This window comes from Eptatretus burgeri, chromosome 1 (genome assembly GCF_056783735.1).
Source record: "Eptatretus burgeri isolate ZD-2024b chromosome 1, Ebu_testis_v1, whole genome shotgun sequence".
NCBI lineage: Eukaryota > Metazoa > Chordata > Myxini > Myxiniformes > Myxinidae > Eptatretus > Eptatretus burgeri.
In genome coordinates, this window is record NC_140961.1 from 146,982,830 (window position 1) to 147,007,008 (window position 24,179).

Sequence of the window (24,179 nt, forward strand, 5' to 3'; positions counted from 1 at the left end):
GCCAATTTGAACCATATTTTCTGAAATCCTCAATCTTCATCTGATTGACTTGAAATTTGAAGAGCATTTGCAGATCAGGACAATGAATTCAACCACCTACTAATTTTGAGGTAAACATAGTTCAAAAGGTCTACAATGGCAAATAGGCCAATTTGGGCCAGATTTCCTAAAATCCTCAATTTTCATCCAATTGACTTGAAATTTGAAGATAATTTTCATGTCAGGTCGCTGAATTCAAACACCTATTTATAATGAGGTAAATATAAGCCAAAAGGACAAAAAAAAGACCAAAAGGCGAATGTGGTTCAAATTTTCTAAAATTATCAATTTTTGTCCGATTGACTTGAAATTTGAAGGGCATTTTCATGTCAGGTCACTGTTCTCAACTACCAATTAATTTTAATGTCAAAAGGTCAACACAGGCCCAATTTCTAAAATTGATAGATTGGCCCAAAATCTAAATATATCACCATATCTCAAAAAGTTGTGGATGAGTTATGACAAAACAAGGCGGATGAGTTGAATAGGTGACAAGAACAAGCGGATTGGATTTTGTTTTGGATCCAGCCCATCAGTGGGATACAAAGCATGAACTGTTCCACCTGGCAGAGGTATGCGTTCTACTGAGTGCCATTCTACTTTGTGCTGTTTTGCCAAGTTCTCACTCTACGAGTGATTTTTTTAGTTGATTTTTTGTTTGTTTACCAGGTGATATCTCAGCCATCCTTCGAGTGAGGAAGCTGAAATTTGGGGACAAAAGTGAAGATATGCTTTGGCAGGAAAGTGTTTTTTTATTTAAATTAATCAATTGATTGATTAATTCCTTAGATATTATAGATTTATTAATTACTTATATATTTTCTTTCTCATCTGGGCAATATCTCAGGCATATTTTGAGCTTGGAAGCTAATAGTTGGACATGACTGAGACCAAGTGATTTGGCTATAAAAAGTATTTTTGATTCATCAATTTGATAAATTAATTATTATCGATTTATTCAAAACTTTTTTTCTCATCCTGGCAATATCTCAGGCACCTTTTGAGTTGTCGAACCTGATATCAGTGACCAAGTGATTTGGCTATGGAGTATTTTTGATTTGTTGATTTATCAATTAATCGATTAAGTTTCCATTTTTCGATTAATTACTTAATTTTCAAAAATTACAGATTCAGATGAAACAGTGATGGTTTCGGTGTGCTCTTCGGCAATTGAGAAATTACTTATTTTATGAATATTATTTCTATATTTTAATTCTGCAATTATTCAATCAATTATTGTACACTTCTCCTTCGCAATTCCAACTCAACGTGGTGCAACACAAATCTGCCGCTACGTGTTGATTTTGAGGTCAAAGGTCAAAGGTCATCTTCATATCAAATTTCTCAGTCATTTTTTCATCCAATTGACTTGAAATTTGAACAAGATTTGCATATTGCATCACTGAATTGGGAAACCAACTAATTTGTGGTCAAAAGGTCAAAGGTCACCTACAAGTAAAACTTCTTCAATCATCTATTTTTATCTGAAAAATCGTCAATTTTCATCTGATTGATGTGAAAATTAAACAGCAATTGTTTCTGATTGATGTGAAAATTAAACAGCAATTGTTTCTGATTGATGTGAAAATTAAACAGCAAACAGCATAGTACATTACTGAATTTTGAAACCAACTATTTTTGAGGTCAAAAGATAAAAGGTCAACTCATGGTCGAACAAACTTCTAAAATAACAAATTTCATATGAAAAATCTTCAATTTTCATCTCATTAACCTGAAAATTAAGCAGCAATTGCAGAGTGCATCATGGATTTGGAAACCAACTATTATTGAGGTCAAAAGGTCAGGTCACCTCAAGGTCAAACATTGAAAATGATCAATTTCAATCTCGAAAATAGTAAACTTTCATCTGATTGACGTGAGCCTTGATTATCATTGTCAATTTTATTCTTAGCTAGACGACCCGTGAACCCGTTGGGTTCCCGTTGTGACAGCAGTTGATGAAAAAATCATTTCAATAAAAAAGAAGATAGCTCCAGCAAACTATACCACTGAGGTTGTTTGCATTGATAAAACACTCCCGAAGAGTCGTTGACTGAATCGGGAATTTATTTTTTAATAATTTTTTTGGCTGTATTACGGGAACATACATAAATATATACATATATATATATATATATATATATATATATATATATATATATATATATATATATATATATATATATATATTGTTGAGAAGGTGGATGGAGTACGTTGAGGAGCTGATGAATGAAGAAAATGAGAGAGAGAGAAGGTTGGAAGAGGTGGAGATCGTGAATCAGGAAGTGGGGTGGATCAGTAAGGATGAAGTGAGGACTGCTATGAAGAGGATGAAAAGTGAAAAAGGCGGTTGGCCCAGATGATATACCAGTGGAGGCATGGAAGTGCTTAGGAGAGATGGCAGTGGGGTTGTTAACAGGATTGTTTAATCAAGTCTTGGAAAGTGAGAGGATGCTGGAGGAGTGGAGATTAAGTGTACTGGTTCCGATTTTCAAGAACAAGGGCGATGTGCAGAGCTGTGGAAATTACAAAGGGATAAAGGTAGGAATGATGGACCGATTTAAGGTAAAAGTGGGATTGCATCAAGGATCAACTCTGAGCCCTGTCCTGTTTGCAATGGTGATGGACAGGTTGACTGACGAGATCAGACTTGAGTCTCCATTGACTATGATGTTTGCGGATGACATCATGATCTGCAGAGAGAGTAGGGAGCAGGCTGAGGAAAGCCTCGAGAGGTGGAGGTATGCACTGGAGAGAAGGGGAATGATAGTCAGTAGGAGTAAGACGGAGTACATGTGCGTAAATTAGAGCGAGGGTGGTCGAATGGTGCGGTTGCAAGGAGTTGAGGTGGGAAAGGTGGATGGGTTTAAATACTTGGGAGCAACTGTCCAAAGTAAAGGGGAGTGTGGTAGAGAAGTGAAAAAGAGAGTGCAGGCAGGATGGAGTGGGTGGAGAAGAGTTGCAGGAGTGATTTGTGACAGAAGTGTAGCTGCAAGAGTGAAGGGGAAAGTATATAAGACAGTAGTGAGACCAGCTATGTTGCATGGTTTGGAGGTGGTGGCACTAACAAAAAGACAGGAAGCGGAGCTGGAGGTGGCAGAGTTAAAGATGCTGCGATTCTCGTTGGATTGACGAGGATGGATAGGATAAGGAATGAGTATAATAGAGGGACAGCGCAGGTAGGACGGTTTGGAGAGAAAGTGAGAGAGGCAAGATTGAGATGGTGTGGACATGTGCACAGGAGGGAAGCAGAGTATATCGGGAGAAGGATGCTGAGGATGGAGCCGCCAGGCAGGAGGAGAATGGGAAGGCCAAAGAAGAGGTTCATGGATGCGGTGAGGGCGGACATGTTGGAGTGTCATTGGAAGGTCAGATCAGGTATGGGAGCATGTGCCAGAACAGCGCGTCGCTGCGTCCACTTTCCGCCGGTACTCCAGGGGCCTCCGTCTGGCCATCCCCCAGGCAGATGCCAGGCCCATCCCCATCTCCTTGAGATGATGGTCAACCTGCTGCAACCATGAGGCACGTGGTCGGCCCACTGGCCTCCTCCACTCATGAGACTCCCTCGCTAGGAGAATCTGGTGAGCAGGATCAGCGTCAGGAAAACGAGCCACATGTCCATACAGCCGCAACTGACGCTCACGGACTATGCAGGTAACAAATCTCATCCGAGTCTCTCTCAGCAACCGCTCGTTGGGCACAAAATCCGACCAGCGATAGCCAAGGATTCTCCGAAGAGACCTGGTACCAAAGGAATTAAGTCTCCGTCTCAGATACTTGGTCAGAGTCCAAGTCTCGCACCCATAGAGCAAGACTGGAAGTACCAAGGACCTGAAGACTCGGACTTTCATCCTCCCGCACAGGTACCGGCAGCGCCACACCCCATGATCCAGTGAATCCATGACTCCCCAGGCCCGACACAGACATCTATTGACCTCTGACTCGCAGGCAGCAGAGACATGAATAACACTGCCAAGGTAAGTGAATCTCTCCACGACCTCAACATCCTCACCACAAACAGACACAGACAGGACAGCAGCATCCAAGATGTCACCGAAAGCCTGGATCTTCGTTTTGACCCAAGAAACCCGTAATCCCAACGGCTCCGACACCTCATTGAGCACCTCGAGGGCCCCCAAGAGGATGTCTAAAGTCTCCGCAAAGATGACTGCATTATCTGCAAAATCAAGGTCCGAGATCTTGACATTGCCAAACGATGCACAGCAACTTGATCTCTCCGACATCCTCCCTAAAATCCAGTCCATACAAGTGCTGAAAAGTGTGGGGGCAAGTACACTTCCCTGATGAACTCCAGTAACAACTGGAAATAAGTCAGAGATGGTACCACCACACTTAACAGCACTCTCAGTACCAGAGTAGAGTTCAGACATCAGATCGATCAGTTTTGGTGGCACCCCACGAAGACCAAGAATCCTCCAGAGGACATCCCGATTCACCGAATCAAACGCTTTACAGAGATCAAATAGGCTGCAAGCAGCCCCTGCCGAAAATCTCGTCTGCGTTCGGTGAGGACACGAAGTGCAAGGATACGGTCAATTGTTGACCTCTTTGGTGTAAAGCCTGACTGCTCTGGACGCTGGTGCTCAAGCAGATGGTGGCGAACACTATCAAGAATTATCCGACCAAAGTCCTTGCCCGGCACTGAGAGCAGCGTCACCCCTCGGTAGTTGTTGCAGTCTTGGCGATCACCCTTCCCTTTCCAGAGAGGGACAACAAGGCCCCTCTTCCAGTCAGGTGGGATGAAATGCCTGTGTTCCAGGCAGAGCACAAAACGGCATGCAACGACATGAGTGCAGCATTTCCACCAGCCTTGAGAAGTTCAGCATGGATGCCACAGATCCCTGGAGCTTTGCCCCATTTCAAGTGGTTCACCGCAGCCCGTGTTTCCACAAGCGAAGGTGGACCACAGTTGATTTGAGGGTCAGCAACAGGGAATGTAACACCCGTGACGTCCAACTCGACAGCTGGGGGATCAGCCTGGTACAACCACTCAAAGTAACCGGCCCAGGGGGCCTTCACTTCAGACTCCTCTGTCAAGAGCCTACCACTCTCTGCTCGAACTGCAGTGCTCCGAGGGATGGGCTTGGATGAACGTAATGCGCAAATTCCCCTGTAAGCGGGACGAGAATCACCTGTCCACAGGTGATGCTCTACCCCCTCACAGATTCCTCGCACATAGGCCTCCTTGTCCACCCTCAGTGCATGTACAGTTTTACGCCTCAGCTCCCTGAACAGCTCAGCTCTGCCATTCAGCCTGGCCCTGCGACTCTGGTCAATGGTATCCAGTGTCCCTTGAGAGACAAAATTCTTCTTTGCCCTGCGGTGAGCTCCAAGGCATCCACCGGCAACATCAAGGACGGTGGTCTTCAAGGCGCTCTACAACTCTTCAGGACCCCCCAAAGCACCCAGACCCCCCAAGTGTCCACTCAGCCTGTTCGCAAACTCCTCAGCTACTCTCTCATTCCTGAGCTTGGCAACATCCAGCCTAGGCTGGGTGGTACCATTCTCCAGGATTTAAGGTGCAGCTTTAGAGTTGCTACAACAAGCCTGTGGTCAGTATTGAGGAACTGAGCACTCCGGTAGAACCTGCAGTTCTGGATCATCCTCCAACGACCGTCAATGAGGACATGGTCAATCTCCTTTGCCACACCGCCAGCGTTGGAATACCAAGTCCAGCGATGAGCTTATGGGCGCTGAAACCATGAACCAGCCACCCTAAGTCCATGACTTCTTGCAAAGTCAAGGAACTTAGTGCTATTCTGGTTCATAATTCCTTACCCATGGGGACCAACACACACCTCATAACCATCCCTATCAGTTCCAGTCGATGCATTGAAATCCCCCAACACTAGAACTGTATCTTGTCTGGGGCATTCATCAACCACAGACTCGAGTGTGGCGTAGAATGCATCCTTCACGGTGAGATCACTCGCCTCATTCGGAGCATAACAGAGACCAGGGAAATGACAACTGAGGAGTGACGAATCCTTAATCTCATAATACGCTCGTTGATCAGTGTTACCTCAATTATCATTGGGGTCAGCTTATTGGACACAGCTACAGCAACTCCTTGGGTATGGTAACCATCAGAACGACCAGACCAATAGTAGGTGTAACCACCCACCATTATCTCGCCGCAATCCGGTCTCTGAACCTCAGAGAGAGCTGCAATCCCGATGTCCAAACGCTTGAGCTCAGATGATAACAGAGACAGCTGATCATCCTCTCTTAGGGATAGGACATTCCAGGCACCCACCCGAAGGGACCGCCTCAGGTTAACCCAAGGAGACCGCTGTCTGGTGGACGACACCTCAGCACCACTCCGACTGGGAAAATGTGGAGGATAGAGCGAAATGGAGACGGTTGATCCGCTGTGGCGAACCCTACCTGCAGCAGCCATATATATATATATATATATATGGAGATGGGTATATATATATATATATATATATATATATATATATATATATATATATATATATATATATATATATATAAAAATAGATATATATATATATATATATATATATATATTGTTGCGGATTCGCGCCCGCGGCGTGCAAGCTGCCACGTAACTCGAATCGCGGCACGTCGCCCACCGGACGGACAATTCCGTCGTGACCCTCTCGGACTAACGCCGGGAACTAGTCACGGGTGGGCCGTTCGGCCTCACCACGATCGTGCCAATCGGCCCCCTGTGTGGGATAGGGTTGTTCGCCAAATTCGACCTACCGAAGTACCCACACGGAGGGTAGACCGGGCGATCGCACCTCGCCGCAGGTCGACTTCGGACACGGGCCACTTTAAGCGACCCGTTCCGTACTATCGGGATAACCGAGCGGTGTTATCGTCAACCTCGACGGTTCCGATTAATTATCGGGCGTACTTAGCCCACGACCAACCCTTTACGTGAATTAAGATGGAGATTCAATTAAAGAAAAGACGAAGCGAAACGGGAAAAACAGTTCAACATAAAGCACATTTATTCCGCGGCAAACGGAAAGCACACATACACAATTACAACAATTATGCACCAAAAGCAAATGTAAAAGTAACACAACAATTCTGCACAAAAAGCAAATGCAACAAAAGAGACAATGCAGATCTACTACCGACTACGTGAGCACACGGCAACATTTACACAGTTTTACTTCACAGACGGTGCCGACAACACATATACTCCAAAGCAAAAGAAAAAGGGGCCACCCTCAACAACAAGGGGGCAGACGGGCCTGGGGCCGAGACCGCGTCGAGCCTACCCGTCTGGTGATGAGCCGCAAAATGGCGGCGGCGCCCCGACTCCGCGGGCCTCGCTGGCACTCCTGGAATGGGGTGGGAACGGGGCCCCCTTCTCACACTATCTCAGCGCGGGGGGGAAGCAGGGGGGGTTGTTGATGCTCGGGGGAAAGAGGATATCTGGCTTGCTTGGGTCCCGTGACGAGTGACTCCACTGCGACCTCGACCGCGTTCCCGGCCTCCCCTCTCCGCAGCTCCCCGACAGACTCCGAACCCCGTCTTGGCTGCTGCGCTGCTGCTGCCACGCTTCGCCGCCGCCACAACGCGCCCGAGGCCGAAACAGAAACTCTTCTCTCTGTCGCTGCCACACCTCTCCAACTCCCCCGTTTTGCTCCCCGCTCGGGGCTTTATAGTGCGACAGGAGAAACCATATGCAGATTTTTGGATCAGGTTCAGCTCGGGGGCGGAGCCACGCTCCCCCATTAGACGGAGGAAAAGTGGGCGTGAATCATTGGTGATCCGTCTTCCCCGGAAAGGCCGCTTTTTGCACCCGCTGCTCGGCGCGCGCCCTGTACGAGTCCAGGATCGGTGCCCGCAAGCGGTGCGGGAATGGCGGCAGAAGGAGAGGTGAAGGCGGTGGAGGGTCTAAAGTGGCGGTCCCTGGCCACGGTGACGCTTGGAATGGTGGTGATGCGATGATTGCGAGAGCGAGTGGTGACGGTAAAGGTCGTGGCTGTTGGCGTTGTTGTTGTTGTGAAGCGGCGTTGCGGTTGGTGGTTGTTGTGTGATGGCAGTTGAGACGTGGTTGGTTCAAAATAAAGATAGAACAGAAAAACAGCTATCTTAAAGGGTCGCAGCCCAAATGAATGACATTTATTCCCTCTAAACAAGGGGTTTGGGCTAACTACACATATACTTACAGAGATATCTCACCTATGGGACCTGAATGGTGGTTTCCGAATTTCCTCAACCACAACACTACCCCCTCCCCTTTTTACAGACTCATCCCGAGTCGTCAAATTTTCGTGTGCCATCAGGTGTAGTTCTCCCCTAGTACATTTTACCTACGGATCCCTGAGTGCGACATTCATGGTATTAGTGTCCCCAAAATAAATAACCTGAGGGCTGAGTAACTAACTAAACAAACCCACTCACATGGACGACTTAAATAAAATTGCCGGCGCTAGGACAGACATGCCGGGGGCGCACTCATATGTACAGTACATCTTAACTTACAAATTTTACACTAAACCATGGTCCAGGATCAATGAACTCTGCAAAAAGAAAGCATTTAGCAGGGAGCCAGGCTGCTCGCACGCAGTCTCTGGCTCAAACAATGCAGGTGACAGGGAACGTTGCCGGCTGCTCACACGCAGTCCAAGGCCTTCCCTTTTGAAACTGAACGCAGTGAAAAACAACGGTGCATGGGCCGCACAAACGCAGTCTCCGTGCCAGCTCAAGTGGCACACGCAATGAGCACAACGGATGGATGGATGGATGGATGGATGGATGGATGAATGGATGGACGCAAACACGGTGCACGGGCCGCCACTGCAGGCCCGTGTTGTAGCTGCCAACAGGGCAGTTCTTGCAGCTTGCAAACTGTTGCTTGCTGATCCTGGCGCACATGGCAATGAACAGGGGGGGGGGGCAAAGCAAAATTAAGCGGGGGCTGGTGAACAGGGGCAGTGGGCATGGCAAAGGCGAGCAGGCAACACAGCCTGCAGAACAAGGCCGCTGCAGGCAAACACAGCCGGCAGACGATCTGGCCGGCACAGGCCTTGAAGCACAGCAGCTGCAGACAATCCGACCGGCACAGGCCTTGCAGCACAGCAGCTGCAGACGATCCGGCCGGTACAGGCCTTGCAGCACAGCAGCTGCAGACTATCCAGCCGGCACAGGCCTTGCAAAACAACAGCTGCCGATGAAGCTGGCCAGCCTTCGCCGTTCAGTGGAGGTTGGTGGAGGGAGTGCGGTGGTGCTGGCCACTCGGAAGGCGGGCTTGGACCTACTCTACGGTCTCCCTCCCAACCTATCGCCTTTGCCTGTCACTGTCTATACCCACTCCGTTAATTTGTCAAACCCCAATTAAGCCCCAACTTATTTTTTTATTTTTTTATTTTTACTTCCCCACTATATCGTCCCCTAACCCCCTGTACTGTCCTTGTTCGGCTAACCTATCCTGTCACCTAGCCTACTCCCAACCCCTACGTTCCCTTCCCGGATGGGGAATAAGGGAGAGCTAGCGTCCTGTGTCGAGGCCCAACGAAGCCTCAGAATGGCCTCCCCAGACTTCAGCGATCTATAACACAAAGTGGGTCCAGCGGCCCACAACGAGAGCGAGGGGATGGATGGTGCGGAGGGGTACACTTCCTATTCTACCCTATCCATTTAACTGTTAAACTACCCCGGGGCTTTCAACAAGCGCCTCTCGCTTAAACTATTGGTTCTATAAACCCAGATTCCCGTCGCCTGTGTTGGTGTCCTCACAATTTCGGGCCTCGCCCCCCAATTTTCTTTTCGTGCCCTCACACGGTCTCATGGCTGGGACGCGTGGCTCCCTTTGGCAGGCACGACCCTCTGCCGAATCTCCCGCTATGGCACCCCCAGGCACTACACTGCCTCCGAGCCTACCAGCTCCCTAAACACCGGGGAGTGCCCCCCATGGCACCTCCCCTGAAAGGCACACGTGGCAGGCTGGCTTCCCGGGCCCCTTTCCGAGGGTCACCCGTGCCCACAACACTGCCCACGCGGCTGATGGTGCCCCGGGCCCCCGCACCAAGCGGGCGCACCCGTGCCCACTACGCTATCCCGGCCCCCCATGGGCCTTGGCCTACTACACCGACTAGCCTGGTGCCCGGGGTACCCACTCAGCGATACTCACCTTTCGCAGCCACGCTCCCAGCCTGTCAACAGGGCTCCTGCACCCCTCCAAATGGGTTTCGAGCCTACATTCACACCAACAACAAAACGACCTCCATTTTTCAATTTAACTAACCCCATAACTCACTCTACACTGACCCCGGGGTCCCTTGGGCGGGAGTCACTCCTCCCCCCAATCACTCATCGCACCATGCATTCCACATTCGCTCCACACACACAGACCCGCTGGCCTCACTCACTCAACATGTACTCACCTCACAACTTTTCAACACACACACCGCTGAACTCTGCCATCCTTCTAACTACCTCCCCTACCTAACTCGTGCTCCCACGTCGTCCTTTAAACTATAGCACGTTCCATTTAACACTACGTAGCTAAACTACGTCCCCACTACACATTCACAGTCTGTCTCTGTCTCCTAAATAAAAAAAAAATCATTTCCCCACCTAAATCTGGCTACAATCCCTCTAACTAATCCATTCCACGGACTCCATGAGCACTTACCCCTGCCCCATGAAGTCGGTCTAACTAAGCTAACCCTTCCCCCTAACTAGTTTCCATCCTGTGCCCTGGTAAGGGGGTCTTCCACCCCTTGCCCGGGAATCCTGTGCACCCGAAAGTGAGGCTTGCTTCTTTTTTTTTTTTCACATGCACACCACCAGCGCGGCAACTCACAGCTCGCGCACTTTGCACCTGCCCGTGACGTCATGCAGCTGCACGTGTACCTCGTCCCTCCTTGGACGGTACCATCCGGCAGGGATACCCCTCCTGCCGGATTCCAACCCCGCGTGCAGCCATGACGTCACCGTGCGCATAAAAAAAAAACACAAGCCCAAAGTCTCGAGGGGTTCCCCACGCGAACACATGTGCTTTGCCCGTTGGAGCTTAACACACACGATCGCGTGGAGAACCCGTCCGGTCCAAATCCGTTTACCTGCCTAAACTTTGTCCATCCTTGGGATCGGCAAATCCACCGCGTGCGTTTCCGGACCGGGACTTCATTCCCGCAAGAGAGCACGTGGGGGCCTCGTGCGTTGCACAGCACGGACCTCGCGCTCGCTGCTGGGTGAACCCGGCACGGTTCCCGAAACAGCTGAGCCGCTACTCGGCTTTTGTCCCTCTGTCGCCGTCGTCGTCATCATTCAACCCACGCACACCTGCGTGATACGACGCTCATACACCATTCCATTACATTCACCCCGGGAGACGCGGCTGCATGTTCACACATGCCCACCGACATCTCCCTCACACACAGCGACCTTGCACACGCTGTCTCTCTCACACTCGGCCGCTCACTCACGCATGCCATTACCCTTGCACACGTGGCTCCACTCACTCGCGGCCTTTCACTCACTCGTGCCATTTCCCTCACACAAACCATACTACTCACACATGCGGGGGAACTCGCTCGCGGTGCCTCATCCACACACCGCGTGCTGGGAAGCACGATCTTCTGCACACTTAAGACCACACCACTCACACGTGGGGTCGCTTCCGCACATGGGGTCTTTGTCACCCACCCGGTCGCTCTCACACACGCCCTTGCACCCGCGCTATGCGTGCGTTGCAGCACGCATTTCGCCACACTCGTGAACACACACCTCGACACCACACACAACGGGACAACCACACTGGGGATTCCTGTCCCCACAAGGGTCTCCGGGGCCTCTATACCCCCCAAGCTCTCCGTGCACCTGTCCACAGCACTCCTCCCCTCGACCTCGCAAAGCACGACCGAACCCACCTGGTCATGACTCGCCTCAAGGGGGCATACTCCCTCCCCTCGTTCCTGGAGGAGGCCATCCAACTGCTCGCACCGGGTCTCCACCCAGTCCACCAGCTCACCCCCATTGTCCTGCACTACGTCCGTGTGTATGTGTGCGTCTCTATCCCCGTCTTCATCGTGTAGTCTTCCCTCTATGGTTCCCATCTCCCGTGTCTCTGCCAACTCAGTCACCTCTTCACCCTTTCCCTCCCTTGTCTCAACTATTATTTCCGTCTCTTCCCTTGTTATCTCCCTCGTGCACGTCTCCGTCACCCCAATTAGTTTTTCCCTCTCGGTCACCGTCACTCTTCTCGCCCAACACGTCCCCCGAATTATTTTTTCCTTACCCGCCTCCACCGCGGGCCCGACAGCCATTTCACCCCCTCCCAGCTCGTTCGCTCCCACACGTGGAGTCGCCATTTTGAGCTCCGCGGTTACTGCTTTCATGCCCGCCTGCAGGCTTCGGCCCATGTTCTGCGTCTCACCCCGCAGCTCTTTCATTTCTTCCTTCATTTTGAGTGCGTTTGTTTCCATATTAACCTTCACTTCGTTTGTGTTTGTATCCATCTTTTCGTTCATGCGTTTTATTTCGTTTGTGTTTGTATCCATTTTTGTTTTCATTTCGTGCATGTCCCCACTGATTCCTGCCAGCATGGCGTATAGCTGGGCCATGTCGGGTGCACTCAGCTGAGCCGATTCGGCAAGGATCGGGGGGTTTTGGCGGAGAGGGGGAGGGGAGGTGTCATACACCGCGGCCGCCGCCGCACCTATTTCGGGCTCTGGGTTCAATTGGGGGAGTTCGTGTTCCTGCACAACCAACATTTCCTGCACGGGGTTTTCATCCTGGACCATGGACTCTACACATTCTATATCCATTTCTAATACCCCCGGCTCCCGCTCGCCTTGAGATGCCATTTTATTTCTCGTAAAGGGTTAATTTAAATCGCTCGTAATTTGGAGGGAATCGGGGGTCGCTCGTCTCACCCCTGGACCGATTCCCGTGAATTTAGCTGGAGATAGGAGAGCCCGTTTTCCTGTTCTCCGATACCAGTGCCGTGAGGAGGGGGATGGGTTTGTATCCCACACCTGACACCAGTGTTGCGAATTCGCGCCAGCCGGCGTGCGACCTGCCACGTAACTCGAATCGCGGCACGTCGCCCACCGGACGGACAATTCCGTCGTGACCCTCTGGGACTAACGCCGGGAACTAGTCACGGGTGGGCCTTTCGGCCTCACCACGATCGTGCCAATCGGCCCCCCGAGTGGGATAGGGTTGTTCGCCAAATTCGACATACCTAAGTACCCACACGGAGGGTAGACCGGGCCATCGCACCTCGCCGCAGGTCGACTTCAAACACGGGCCACTTTAAGCGACCCGTTCCGTACTATCGGGATAACCTAGCGGTGTTCTCGTCAACCTCGATGGTTCCGATTAATTATCGGGCGTACTTAGCCCACGACCAACCCTTTACGTGAAGTAAGATGGAGATTCAATTAAAGAAAAGACGAAGCGAAACGGGAAAAACAGTTCAACATAAGGCACATATATTCCGTGGCAAACGGAATGCACACATACACAATTACAACAATTATGCACCAAAAGCAAATGTAAAAGTAACACAACAATTCTGCACAAAAAGCAAATGCAACAAAAGAGACACAATGCAGATCTACTACCGACTACGCGAGCACACGGCAACACTTGCACAGTTTTACTTCACAGACAGCGCCGACAACACATATACTCCAAAGCAAAAGAAAAAGGGGCCACCCTCAACGACAAGGGGGCAGACGGGCCTGGGGCCGAGACCGCGTCGAGCCTACCCGTCTGGTGATGAGCCGCAAAATGGCGGCGGCGCCCCGACTCTGCGGGCCTCGCTTGCACTGCCTGGAATGGGGTGGGAACGGGGCCCCCTTCTCACACTATCTCAGCGCGGGGGGGAAACGGGGGGGGGGTTGTTGATGCTCGGGGGAAAGAGGATATCTGGCTTGCTTGGGTCCGGCGACGAGCGACTCCACTGCGACCTCGACCGCGTTCCCGGCCTCCCCTCTCCGCAGCTCCCCGACAGACTCCGAACCCCGTCTTGGCTGCTGCGCTGCTGCTGCCACGCTTCGCCGCCGCCACAACGCGCCCGAGGCCGAAACAGAAACTCTTCTCTCTGTCGCTGCCACACCTCTCCAACTCCCCCGTTTTGCTCTGCGCTCGGCGCTTTATAGTGCGACAGGAGAAACCATATGCAGATTTTTGGATCAGGATCAGCTCGGGGGCGGAGCCACGCTCCCCCATTGGATGGAGGAAAAGTGGGCGTGAATCATTGGTGATCCGTCTTCCCCGGAAAGGCCGCTTTTTGCACCCGCTGCTCGGCGCGCGCCCTGTACGAGTCCAGGATCGGTGCCCGCAAGCGGTGCGGGAATGGCGGCAGAAGGATAGGTGAAGGCGGTGGAGGGTCTAAAGTGGCGTTCCCTGGCGACGGTGACGCTTGGAATGGTGGTGATGCGATGATTGCGAGAGCGAGTGGTGAAGGTAAAGGTCGTGGCTGTTGGCGTTGTTGTTGTTGTGAAGCGGCGTTGCGGTTGGTGGTTGTTGTGTGATGGCGGTTGAGACGTGGTTGGTTCAAAATAAAGATAGAACAGAAAAACGGCTATCATAAAGGGTCGCAGCCCGAATGAATGACATTTATTTCCTCTAAACAACGGGTTTGGGCTAACTACACATATACTTACAGAGATATCTCACCTATGGGACCTGAATGGTGGTTTGCGAATTTCCTCAACCACAACAATATATATATATATATATATATATATATATATATATATATATATATATATATATATATATATATATATATATATATATATATATATATATATATATATATATATATATATATATATGCTTGATGAGAGTTTTAGTAATATCTAGATGAAATTGACAGTTTGATGTATTCATGGCAACTTTTGGAGAGGGTTGTGGATTTTGCTCATATTGTGCTCTGCACAACATCTTTTTCTTTGAAGCTTGCCAATCTGTTTGTGTGCAGGTTATCTCAAACAGTTGGGGATGGATTTGGTTTGAATTTGGTGCACATTTACGGTGTGTGACACAGATAAATTCTTATAATTTAGTTAAGATCTCTATCTGGCGACTCAAGTTTTTTAAGTGATTCTTTAGTATTGAGAGATGTAGCCAAAAACGATATATCGCATGATATATTAAATGTTTTGAAGGATTTGCATCTATATGATGTGGACATCCCCAACCAAGAAGACCAATCACATCAGGCAATAGCTCTTTATACCCTAAATCAGCTTTTAGTCACAATTTTGAGGAGGATGGGAAAATGAGTTTTATGATTGAAGTACATCAGCATAATCGATGGTCTGAGCCACTGTAGTTTTATTGAGCATGATCTGCTTCTCTCTTTGTTTGAATTTGAGCTGGAGAAACTTGAAACCGAAAACCCAAATCAAAAACTACAAAACCAGAAACAAGATTTAAAGAACAAAATATTAATATTTTCAAATATTTATTTATTTCACACTTTTGACCAAGACCATGTGGCATTTTGGTATTATTATACATCCAAACAGTCCAAATGACGTAACGACGACAGCAAATATTTTTGTTATGAGATTGAATGTTCCTTGTGTGCTGTTGTAAGCTGGAACAAAGGCCAGGCACACGAGGAGGCAAACAGTCATGCTGAAAGTAATGTGCTTTGCTTCCTTATGAACAAAATCCAACTTCAGTGCCTTGAAAGCAAGAGCGTAGCAGGAAACGGCAAGAAAAACGAGATATGAAAGTGAACCGACTGGCCACGCCATTGATGTCCCTCCACACTCTAACGTTACCGTATTGGGACGGATCTCTGTGTTGCGTACGAGCCGTGTCTTCCCAACAAAAGCCCACAAAAGGCAATGAATGATTTGCGGCATCTGGCAAAGTATGACCAGGAACTGCTCAATGAGTATCTTGAATAATGCTTCACCTGCAGAACAGTGAGAAAAGTGACATTAAAAAAATATGCATCAGCATCACAAGAATGGGAAAAGAAAACGAAGCACTGAAGGATTTTTTTGAAAAGCACCAGCTATAGATTTAATCGAGAAAAGAAGTTTATCATAATGACAGAGGATTTCACTGGAAACCAAATAAATCGAATTTTAAAATGGAAGTCATTCCTCACAAAAGCTCAGTTCTCACCAAAGATGTTTCATTTTTGGTGATTGTCAAAAAATCAAATGATATTTTTTTCACTGAAATCTAAATACTTGCAAGTACAGCATTGCATTCACGATATAGTAGGTGATTGCCTTCCTACCCAGAGCAAGTGCAAGCAAAACCTATCCGCAGTTTATTTAATTCCCTTGATAGATATTTTGTATTTCTCATGCAAAGGAACTACACATTCATATAATTAAACTGTTAAAATTTACAAAATATTTATTGAACAAATTAATAAAAAAGTAAATTGCTTACCAGAAACCCTGAAAAGATTCCATGCCATGATCAACACACATGAAATAGCGAATGTGAGACACACACAGATAAGTGGATCACGTATCAGGCATTTCTCATCATCTGGGGCTCCAATGGAGATCAAAGAGCTCAAAAGAGAAACCGTGATGGACAGTAGGAAAAGCACAATCAGAGGTTGATCAGTGTCTTTCATCACAGATATATGTCTACCTCGAAACAGGATAATTCCCGCAATCACTATAATCAGAATACCCAGTAAAGTGAAGCTCACAATAGCCAAGGATGCAGGTTTCGTGAATCCAAGGTAATCTTCAGGCATGGGCATGCAGCCATTTCTATGTTCATTCGACCAATAGTCAGTTGGACAACGGAAGCAGTCTGGGGAATCTATTCAAATGAAAGATAAAAGTGTGATGTTTATTGACGTTTTTATTTGAATTTCACAATTCATTAAAGTAAAATGACAAAAGCAATTTTGAAAAAGAGGAGGTAATTACAGAGAATGTTTCAGTCATTCAAACTTCTGGGTCTCACTCCTCACCCATGATCTTTATTTGGCAAATCACATTTCAAAATTGGCCTCCAAAGGCAGCAGTGAACTGGGTTTCTGCCATTGAACAAAGTCCTTCCTTGGCTCATCTGAACTCTTATCCACCCACAAGGCATTCATCCACAACTTTTATGGAGTGCTGCTTTCCCCCCTTGTCTGGCTCCCTTGCCCCACATCTTGTTCAGCATGATGCTGTGGAAACCAAGGCCTTCAAGATTCATTGGAATCTACCGTGTTTAAGCTGAGTCAATGGGTCTATCTCTTCACCATCGCAGACAGGTCGGTGGACTCTGTCTTTCAACACCTTCTTTCTGGTCTTTCACCCTCTGCTCTTTCCGTGTTTTGTCCCCTCCGGGTTTCTGCCGAGCTCATATGGTCCACCAAAACCCCCTTCTGTTGAAACTACCAAAATCCAGGGTCACTGCTCACCTCCACTCATTTGTTCCTCTTTTTCCTGCCTGTGGAATCAACTTCCACAACCTTTCCAATCTCATTCTTCCCTCCAGGTCTTCAAGACAGCTGATCACCACCATCCCAGATCGTCACCAATCTAAGACCATGATCTTTTCTCCCCTTGTTTATCTTTTCTCCCCTTGTTTATCTTTTCTCCCCTTGTTTATCTTTTCTCCCCTTGTTTATCTTTTCTCCCCTTGTTTATCTTTTCTCCCCTCGTTTATCTTTTCTACCCTTGTTTATCTTTTCTACCCTTGTCAAATCCCTCCTTCCAATTTTCCACTTTTCCCTCCTTTGAGTTTCTGTCTGTTGCCATTTTATCCACTCCATAAATGTGTTTTGTGACCTGTTTTTGTCTTTTAGATACTGATCTTTTCACCACACTTGCTCTCTCATGAGCCTCGACGATGCAAGCAAACAAAAAATATACATGAAAATATATTTGGTCAGAAATACTCCAAAAATACTGTGACGGCTATGAATGGGGGAATAATTAGTGCACCACCCAGCCCGCCCCTCCCACCCCCCCCCCCCGGAGAGAATAAAAGTACACACAAGGTATTTGAGCAGTTATGTCACATTACAGTATTCTGTTTAGAAATTAAGTAAATCATATTCATGTGATATGCCTGGTGTTGCCTTAGTAGCTGGGGTGCTGAGTTTGGGATCCTCTTGGGATCCTCAGATCCTGAGTTCAAATCCCACTTGGCTGTTGAATAATACCAAGTGGGATTGATCTGCCTGTCATCCATCTGAGGTCGGCAAAATGAGGGCCAGCTTGCTGGTGTCCTGTGTCGGAGTGGTGACCCGTCCAGGATTTTGCCCAATAGCCAATGAGATTGCTTTAGAAGCACCAACGCTCTGCACAGAGTATGGTCCTGATGCGGGTCACCACATCAGGATGCGGGAACTCTATGCGGGTCACCACGAGAGGCAAAAGGGGAGGCAAGGGCACGAGGGGACTGAACTCGAACCAGCAAGCACTCGGTCAGTGGCCTCAAATGGTGGTCACTGAATGTGTGCCATTGGTGCAAAAAAAGTCCCCATTCTTACTCAACTGCTATCCCATACATGAACCACCCTTAACCCAACCTCTCTGTGTCATTCTTCAGGTTTATCGGATCCAATAGCTTATATTGTGTGAACTGATTATTGTAAGTGCTCAGGGCCATATATGTTGACATATTTAATGGTTTTGGGAAAATGTATATGTGGTTTTTATATGTGCTGAAATTGCTTGTGATGCTCATGCCTTGATTTTTCCCATCATTTCTGTTCCTGATTGTTTCTGCCACTTTCTGGACCTGAATTTCTCCCCAATTTCTCTCTTATTTCTCCTCATCATTCATTCAGTCATTTCTTGCTCTTTCACTTCTGTAATGAAAACATGCAGTTTCTGAGTGTGTCCTGATTTGTCCTGCTTGTGTTTGGTCTGAAATAGCATTCCCAGGGCAATGGAACTGAGGTTGTAAATTTAATACAGTAGTATCCCACATAATGTGGCATGCTGTGTCGGTTCGCTCAGCCAATTAATTAACAGCCATTTAGGTGCTGGCATGGTTCCCCCTCTGCCTTGCTCAACTCCCCATTTACGTAAACTGACTTTGAGCATGAAGATCCCACCAGAGGATTGATGCATATGGAGTCCATGGTCTTTTGAAGACATGCTGTCCTCTTGGAGTTATCCATAGGCAACGTCGGTAACATCGTTGTCAGGAGTACAGTTTTTTTTTTTTTTGGAATCCCCAAAAACCCTCACTCCCTTGTCTGAAGTTTTGGATTCTGACCCGAAATGTGAGCAATCATACCTCGAAGTAAATTAAGGAGGGAGGAATTAATAGCAGACATTGCTATGTCAGACCAGAGTGAGCAGATCCATGTGTGTGCGAGTTAGCTAAATGCTGCTGTGAGCCTGAGAGACATTAATTGGGGGAAAATGAGAGTTGTGGGACATACCCACATCCCAATTTTACATGGAAGTGATTGAAGGGAAAGGAAAATACTATTTGACCATCTTCCCAGAATACAAAACCTACTCCTCCCCATTTTGCCATCTAATCAGCTTGGCATTGAAAACCTATCGAAGCATGCACCCCCTTCATTTCTCCCAATATTGATGTCTTGATATTTTAACATCTTATCATCTTGGTATCAAAGCATCTTAGCACATCTTACCATCTTTACATTCATTAATTGTAAAGACCAAATGTCTCTCTGGTCATTGAACTCAAAAAGAGAGCCGATATATATTTGGTTGTTTCGTAGTTTATCAAAGTGTTTTATTTGCTTATGGCTTTCATCACCATCGGGAATGTCAATAAATTTTTTGTTGTGATATGTTTCTTGAGTAAAATATCATTGTTGAGCACAGATGAAATGACAAAACTCTCTCAATGATCTGATATGCTCTCCTCTTGAGCCACATATCCCCAAAAAACATCATGCAACTGTTAGACAACAAAAAGTATGTGGATAAACAAAAGTAGATAAAATAAACAAACGAATAAATTTAAATACAAATTAATTATAAGATATAAAAAATATAAGCATCCTTGAATGGACAGAAAACTTTGATGTTGCAAAAAAAAAAAAAATCGATGGAAAAATAATTTACTACAATTTTAAAATGATATGTGGCTCAGGAGTAGATCAGACCTGAACGTTGGGAGAGGTTAATCATTTCATGTCTATTCAGCAATGATATTTAGAACAAGTAACAATTCCCAACATACTATTTATTAACGTTTTCGATGGTGATGAAAGCCAAAAGAGAAAAAAACACTGACAACTACAAAACAACCAAACATTTATTGGCTCTCTTTTTGAGTTCGATGACCAGAGAGACCGTTTGTCCTTACAATTAATTAATAAATGCAAAGATCGTAACATGTGTCAAGAAGTAAATACTGTATCCCAAGATGATGACATGTCAAAATATGAAGATATCAATATGAGGAGAAATGTGGGGTGGATGGTCCGAAAGGTTTCAATGTCAAGCTGATAATATGCTAAGATGGGGAGTAAAAGGGATGATATTTTTAGAGGATGAACATATCGCCTTTTCAGTTTCCTCCATACACTTCCATATAAAATTGAGAGGGGGTATGTCCCACAACTCTCATTTCCCCCCACTGTCATTTTTTTATGCAGGTAGGCCCTCGAGAAGGCGCAGTGCAGTCGTCCCCATAGCTTGGTGGCATGCTTACATCCCCAATCAGCCAGGTAGGCCAAATTGAACGACCAGTCAGCAGCAGGCCACAAACCCACAGGAATCTTTATGGTATGATGACAGATGAGAACAAGATGACAGATTTTTGGTTTCAGACCAGGTCACTCTACCCTGGATATGCTGCTTCTGCTATCCCAACAATGGATGGAGGTCCTCAATGCCACACAGGAAATCCGAGCCATATCCCTGGACATATCACGTGCTTTTGACACAGTCTGTCACCCTGCCCAACTCACCAAACTCTCTTCCCATGGCATCCAAGGCCATCTCCACTCATGGCTCGCAGACTTCCTCACCTGTCGCAGTCAACGTGTGGCCGTAAATGGAGTTCTTTCATCCCTTCTTCCTGTCCAGGCTGGAGTTCCTCAAGGTAGCGTTCTGGGCCCTGTTCTTTTTCTGGTTTTCATCAATGATCTCTCCGACTCTGGAAAATCCTCGATATCTCTTTGCTGATAACTCCACCCTCTGCCGAACCATCGGTCATCCCTCAGTTGGGCAAGCAGCAGCTTCTTCGCTCACTGCAGATCTGGATAAAATCACAAACTGATCCAACACGTGGAACATGTCTTTCAATCTGGACAAATCTCACACTCTCACGATGTCTCTTCGAAAGGACCATTTAGAACCCCCCCCCATCCACTTTTTCAACAATCCTCTGGTAGAAGTCCTTTCTTTCAAGCTTCTGGTTCTCACTATCTGCCATGACCTTTCCTGGGAAAGCCACATTTCAAACCTCGCCTCCAAAGCCAGTCGCCGACTGGGAATCCTCCATCGTGCAAAGTCTTCATCAGCCCTCCTGAGCTCCTGACCACTTACAAAGCTTTTGTCCGAAGCATAATGGATTACGCTCTCCCCTCTGGGCTGGTGCTCCTGCCTCCCACCTTTCTCGGCTTCACGCTGTAGAAACCAGGGCATTTAGGATCATCGGCATCTCCCGCAAAGAGGCTGAGTCTTTGGGCCTCTCACTCAATCATCGCAGGTTGGTCTGTGGTCTTTCTGTCTTCTACCATCTCCTCTCCAGCCTTGCCCACCCCTGTTCTCTGCAATTTGTCCCCACCACATTTCCAGAGGGTGCTCAAGGTCCGCCAACAACCCCTTTCTGGTAAAACTACCAAAATCACGAATCACTGCTCACCTTCATTCTTCTTATTCCCCGCCTTTGGAATAAACTCCCTCACTCTATTCTTTCCCATTCTTCCCTCCAGACTTTCAAAACAGCTGTTCACCACCACCTCTTATCATCCCCCATCCAAATCCTCGATCTTTTCTACCCCCAACAATCCACCCAAGCCCACTTCCTTCAAATTCCCTGCTTTCCTTCCTGAAATTTCAAATTAATGTCCATCTTCTATTCCCCATGTTCACCGTCCCATCCCTCTCCCTTCCACAGATTTCCTAATGTTCTGTTCCCCACTGTTTTGTCCCTCCCACTCCCGCCCTCTCGTGCCCCCTTGCTGTGTGTTATCTCTCACACGAGCTTCGATAAGGTATTCAAAAAAAAAAAGAAAAAAAAAGAAGAAAAAAAAAAAGGTTCAGTGGCATGATTTCTGGGATTGCCGAGTATGACAGGCTGATGCAGGGTGTAATGGCTGGGCATGTTGGGTTGAGTCCGAGCAGAAGGAGAATACACGGGACAAGCGGCTTGGAATAAGCAGGCGTGTGGGATGTGCAGCCTCGAGTTGCCGGGGACATCTCAGAAAGAAAGAAAGATGAAGAAGAATAAGCGTGGCACATCGTGTGAGGAAAGCATAGGTGGGGAGATCATCGTGGAAAGCAGAAAACATGAGGTCCAAGGGAAATGAAAGCGAAATTCATTCTGTGGACTTTAAGTGTGAGCATGGAAATCTTGGCACGTTGTTGGCATGTTGTTGACACGTTGTTGGCACGTTGTTGAATGACTCGTTTGGTGCTGGTTTGGAGGGCAGAAGTGATTCAGAATCTTCACAGGAAATGTCATCACTGATGTTGAGGCCATAAAGTTATAGTGGTTGATTACGTGAAAGAGTAGCTGAATAAACTTTGATAAACCATCCACAGAAACATGGTGAGAATTTGTCTGCAATGAATGACATTTCACAAGCGCAAGACCATTATTTGTTTATTTGCAGGTCAGCAGTGCGGGAAGCCTCGATTGCTCGTTGAATGTAGAATTGATTTCCAGCACGAAGAGGTAAAAAGTATTTGCAGAGCTTGGAGAGGCCATGATTTCATATGAGGAACAATAATTGGAAAAGAAGAGGATGTCCTGTGTCACTACAGCTTCAATAGTCAGTGGAGAAGAAAGAAATCCATTGGGCGCTCTGCAGAGACTGTGTGAGTGGATGACAAATTCAGGTTACAAAATAAGGTGGCTTTTATTGCAAAGTGAGGGACAGAAAAGCAGATTCCCCATTTGTGTTTGCAAAGGATGTAAGATAAACTCTTGCACCAATCACACTGCTTGGAGATGCCAAGAATACAGAGCATTGGATGAGACTATTTTCAGGGGAGCTAATTGGAAAACAGTGGAACCAGCGGCAAATAAGGAAATCATACTCTTTTTAACTTCAGGTTGAACCCTTCTGCACTCTGTTAAGCTCTTTATGACTCAGGATATACCTTTGTTGAATATCCCAAGTAAAGGCATTGGCCAGCCTGAAAGCCCAGTTCAGAGACAGGAATGTCAGAGCCCAGTTATGAGAGATACAAATACCGAGGAGCTGCAGGTATTCCACATGAGATGCTGCTTTGAGAGCTAATCCTTCCGGAGAGGTATATTGAAAACTTTGGCCTTTCCTTTGTTCAAAGACATGTTGAATCGATTGGAATAATGGCTTTTTTTGAGATTGCAATAATCTGACAAGCTGCTTCTTAAAAGCATGTTGGACTGTTCTGCAATGGTCATTTCTTTAGGTAAATTATACTCCAGAATTTAATGTAAGGTCCGGCCAGATCAGATCTGTGACTTGCCACAGGTACCATGTAAATCTGCACTAACCTGTTTCATGGTCGAGTTGTCGGCAACGAAACTATCTCCCACACCAGGTTTCCTGGTAAGGAGGTTGCATGGAGATGAACATCCAGGAGGATTAAAAATAAAATTGTCCAAGGGTGGAGGAGCTCCATGAGAGCCAATGAACATCCATATCTGGTGACCAACTGTGTCTGCAGATGTCCTCCTGCAGTTGGGTTACCTTTTTCTTGAAGGTTGGTGGGAGAATTTACACACCGGCCATCGTAAAACAATTCATTCTGCAAAACACAGAAAAAATTGCAAAGAAAATTGAAAACCCACATTGTTGGAGTACTTCCTGTTCAGGTGCCCTTCACAAGATAGCTCAACGGATGATGGGATTGGGACAAAGCCTTAGGGACCCACATTATTTGATAGTGGAAAAATCATGGGGTAACCTGAATCGAATTGCATTGGTGTGTGTTGGGGTGGTGCTAAGGTGTTGTGCACCAGATGGTGGTCTCCTCATGTTAATGTGAGCTGGTCCCATTGGGTGTGTGTCTGAAACGTCCGGTAACCAAGAAAAG

The 24,179-nt window shown here is 47.1% G+C and overlaps 1 protein-coding gene across 1 annotated transcript in view; it reads right to left on the reverse strand.

Moving 5' to 3' along the window:
• Positions 1-15,479: 15,479 nt before the first annotated feature.
• LOC147035711 (extracellular calcium-sensing receptor-like) overlaps positions 15,480-24,179 on the reverse strand; it is a 56,756-nt gene continuing 48,056 nt past the window's right edge. The window contains exons 8-9 of the mRNA XM_085869174.1: positions 16,429-16,815; positions 15,480-15,937 (exon numbers count right to left, since the gene is read on the reverse strand). Of these exons, the coding sequence (XP_085725300.1) occupies positions 15,480-15,937; positions 16,429-16,815 (845 nt within the window). The remainder of the gene's footprint in view (positions 15,938-16,428; positions 16,816-24,179) is intronic.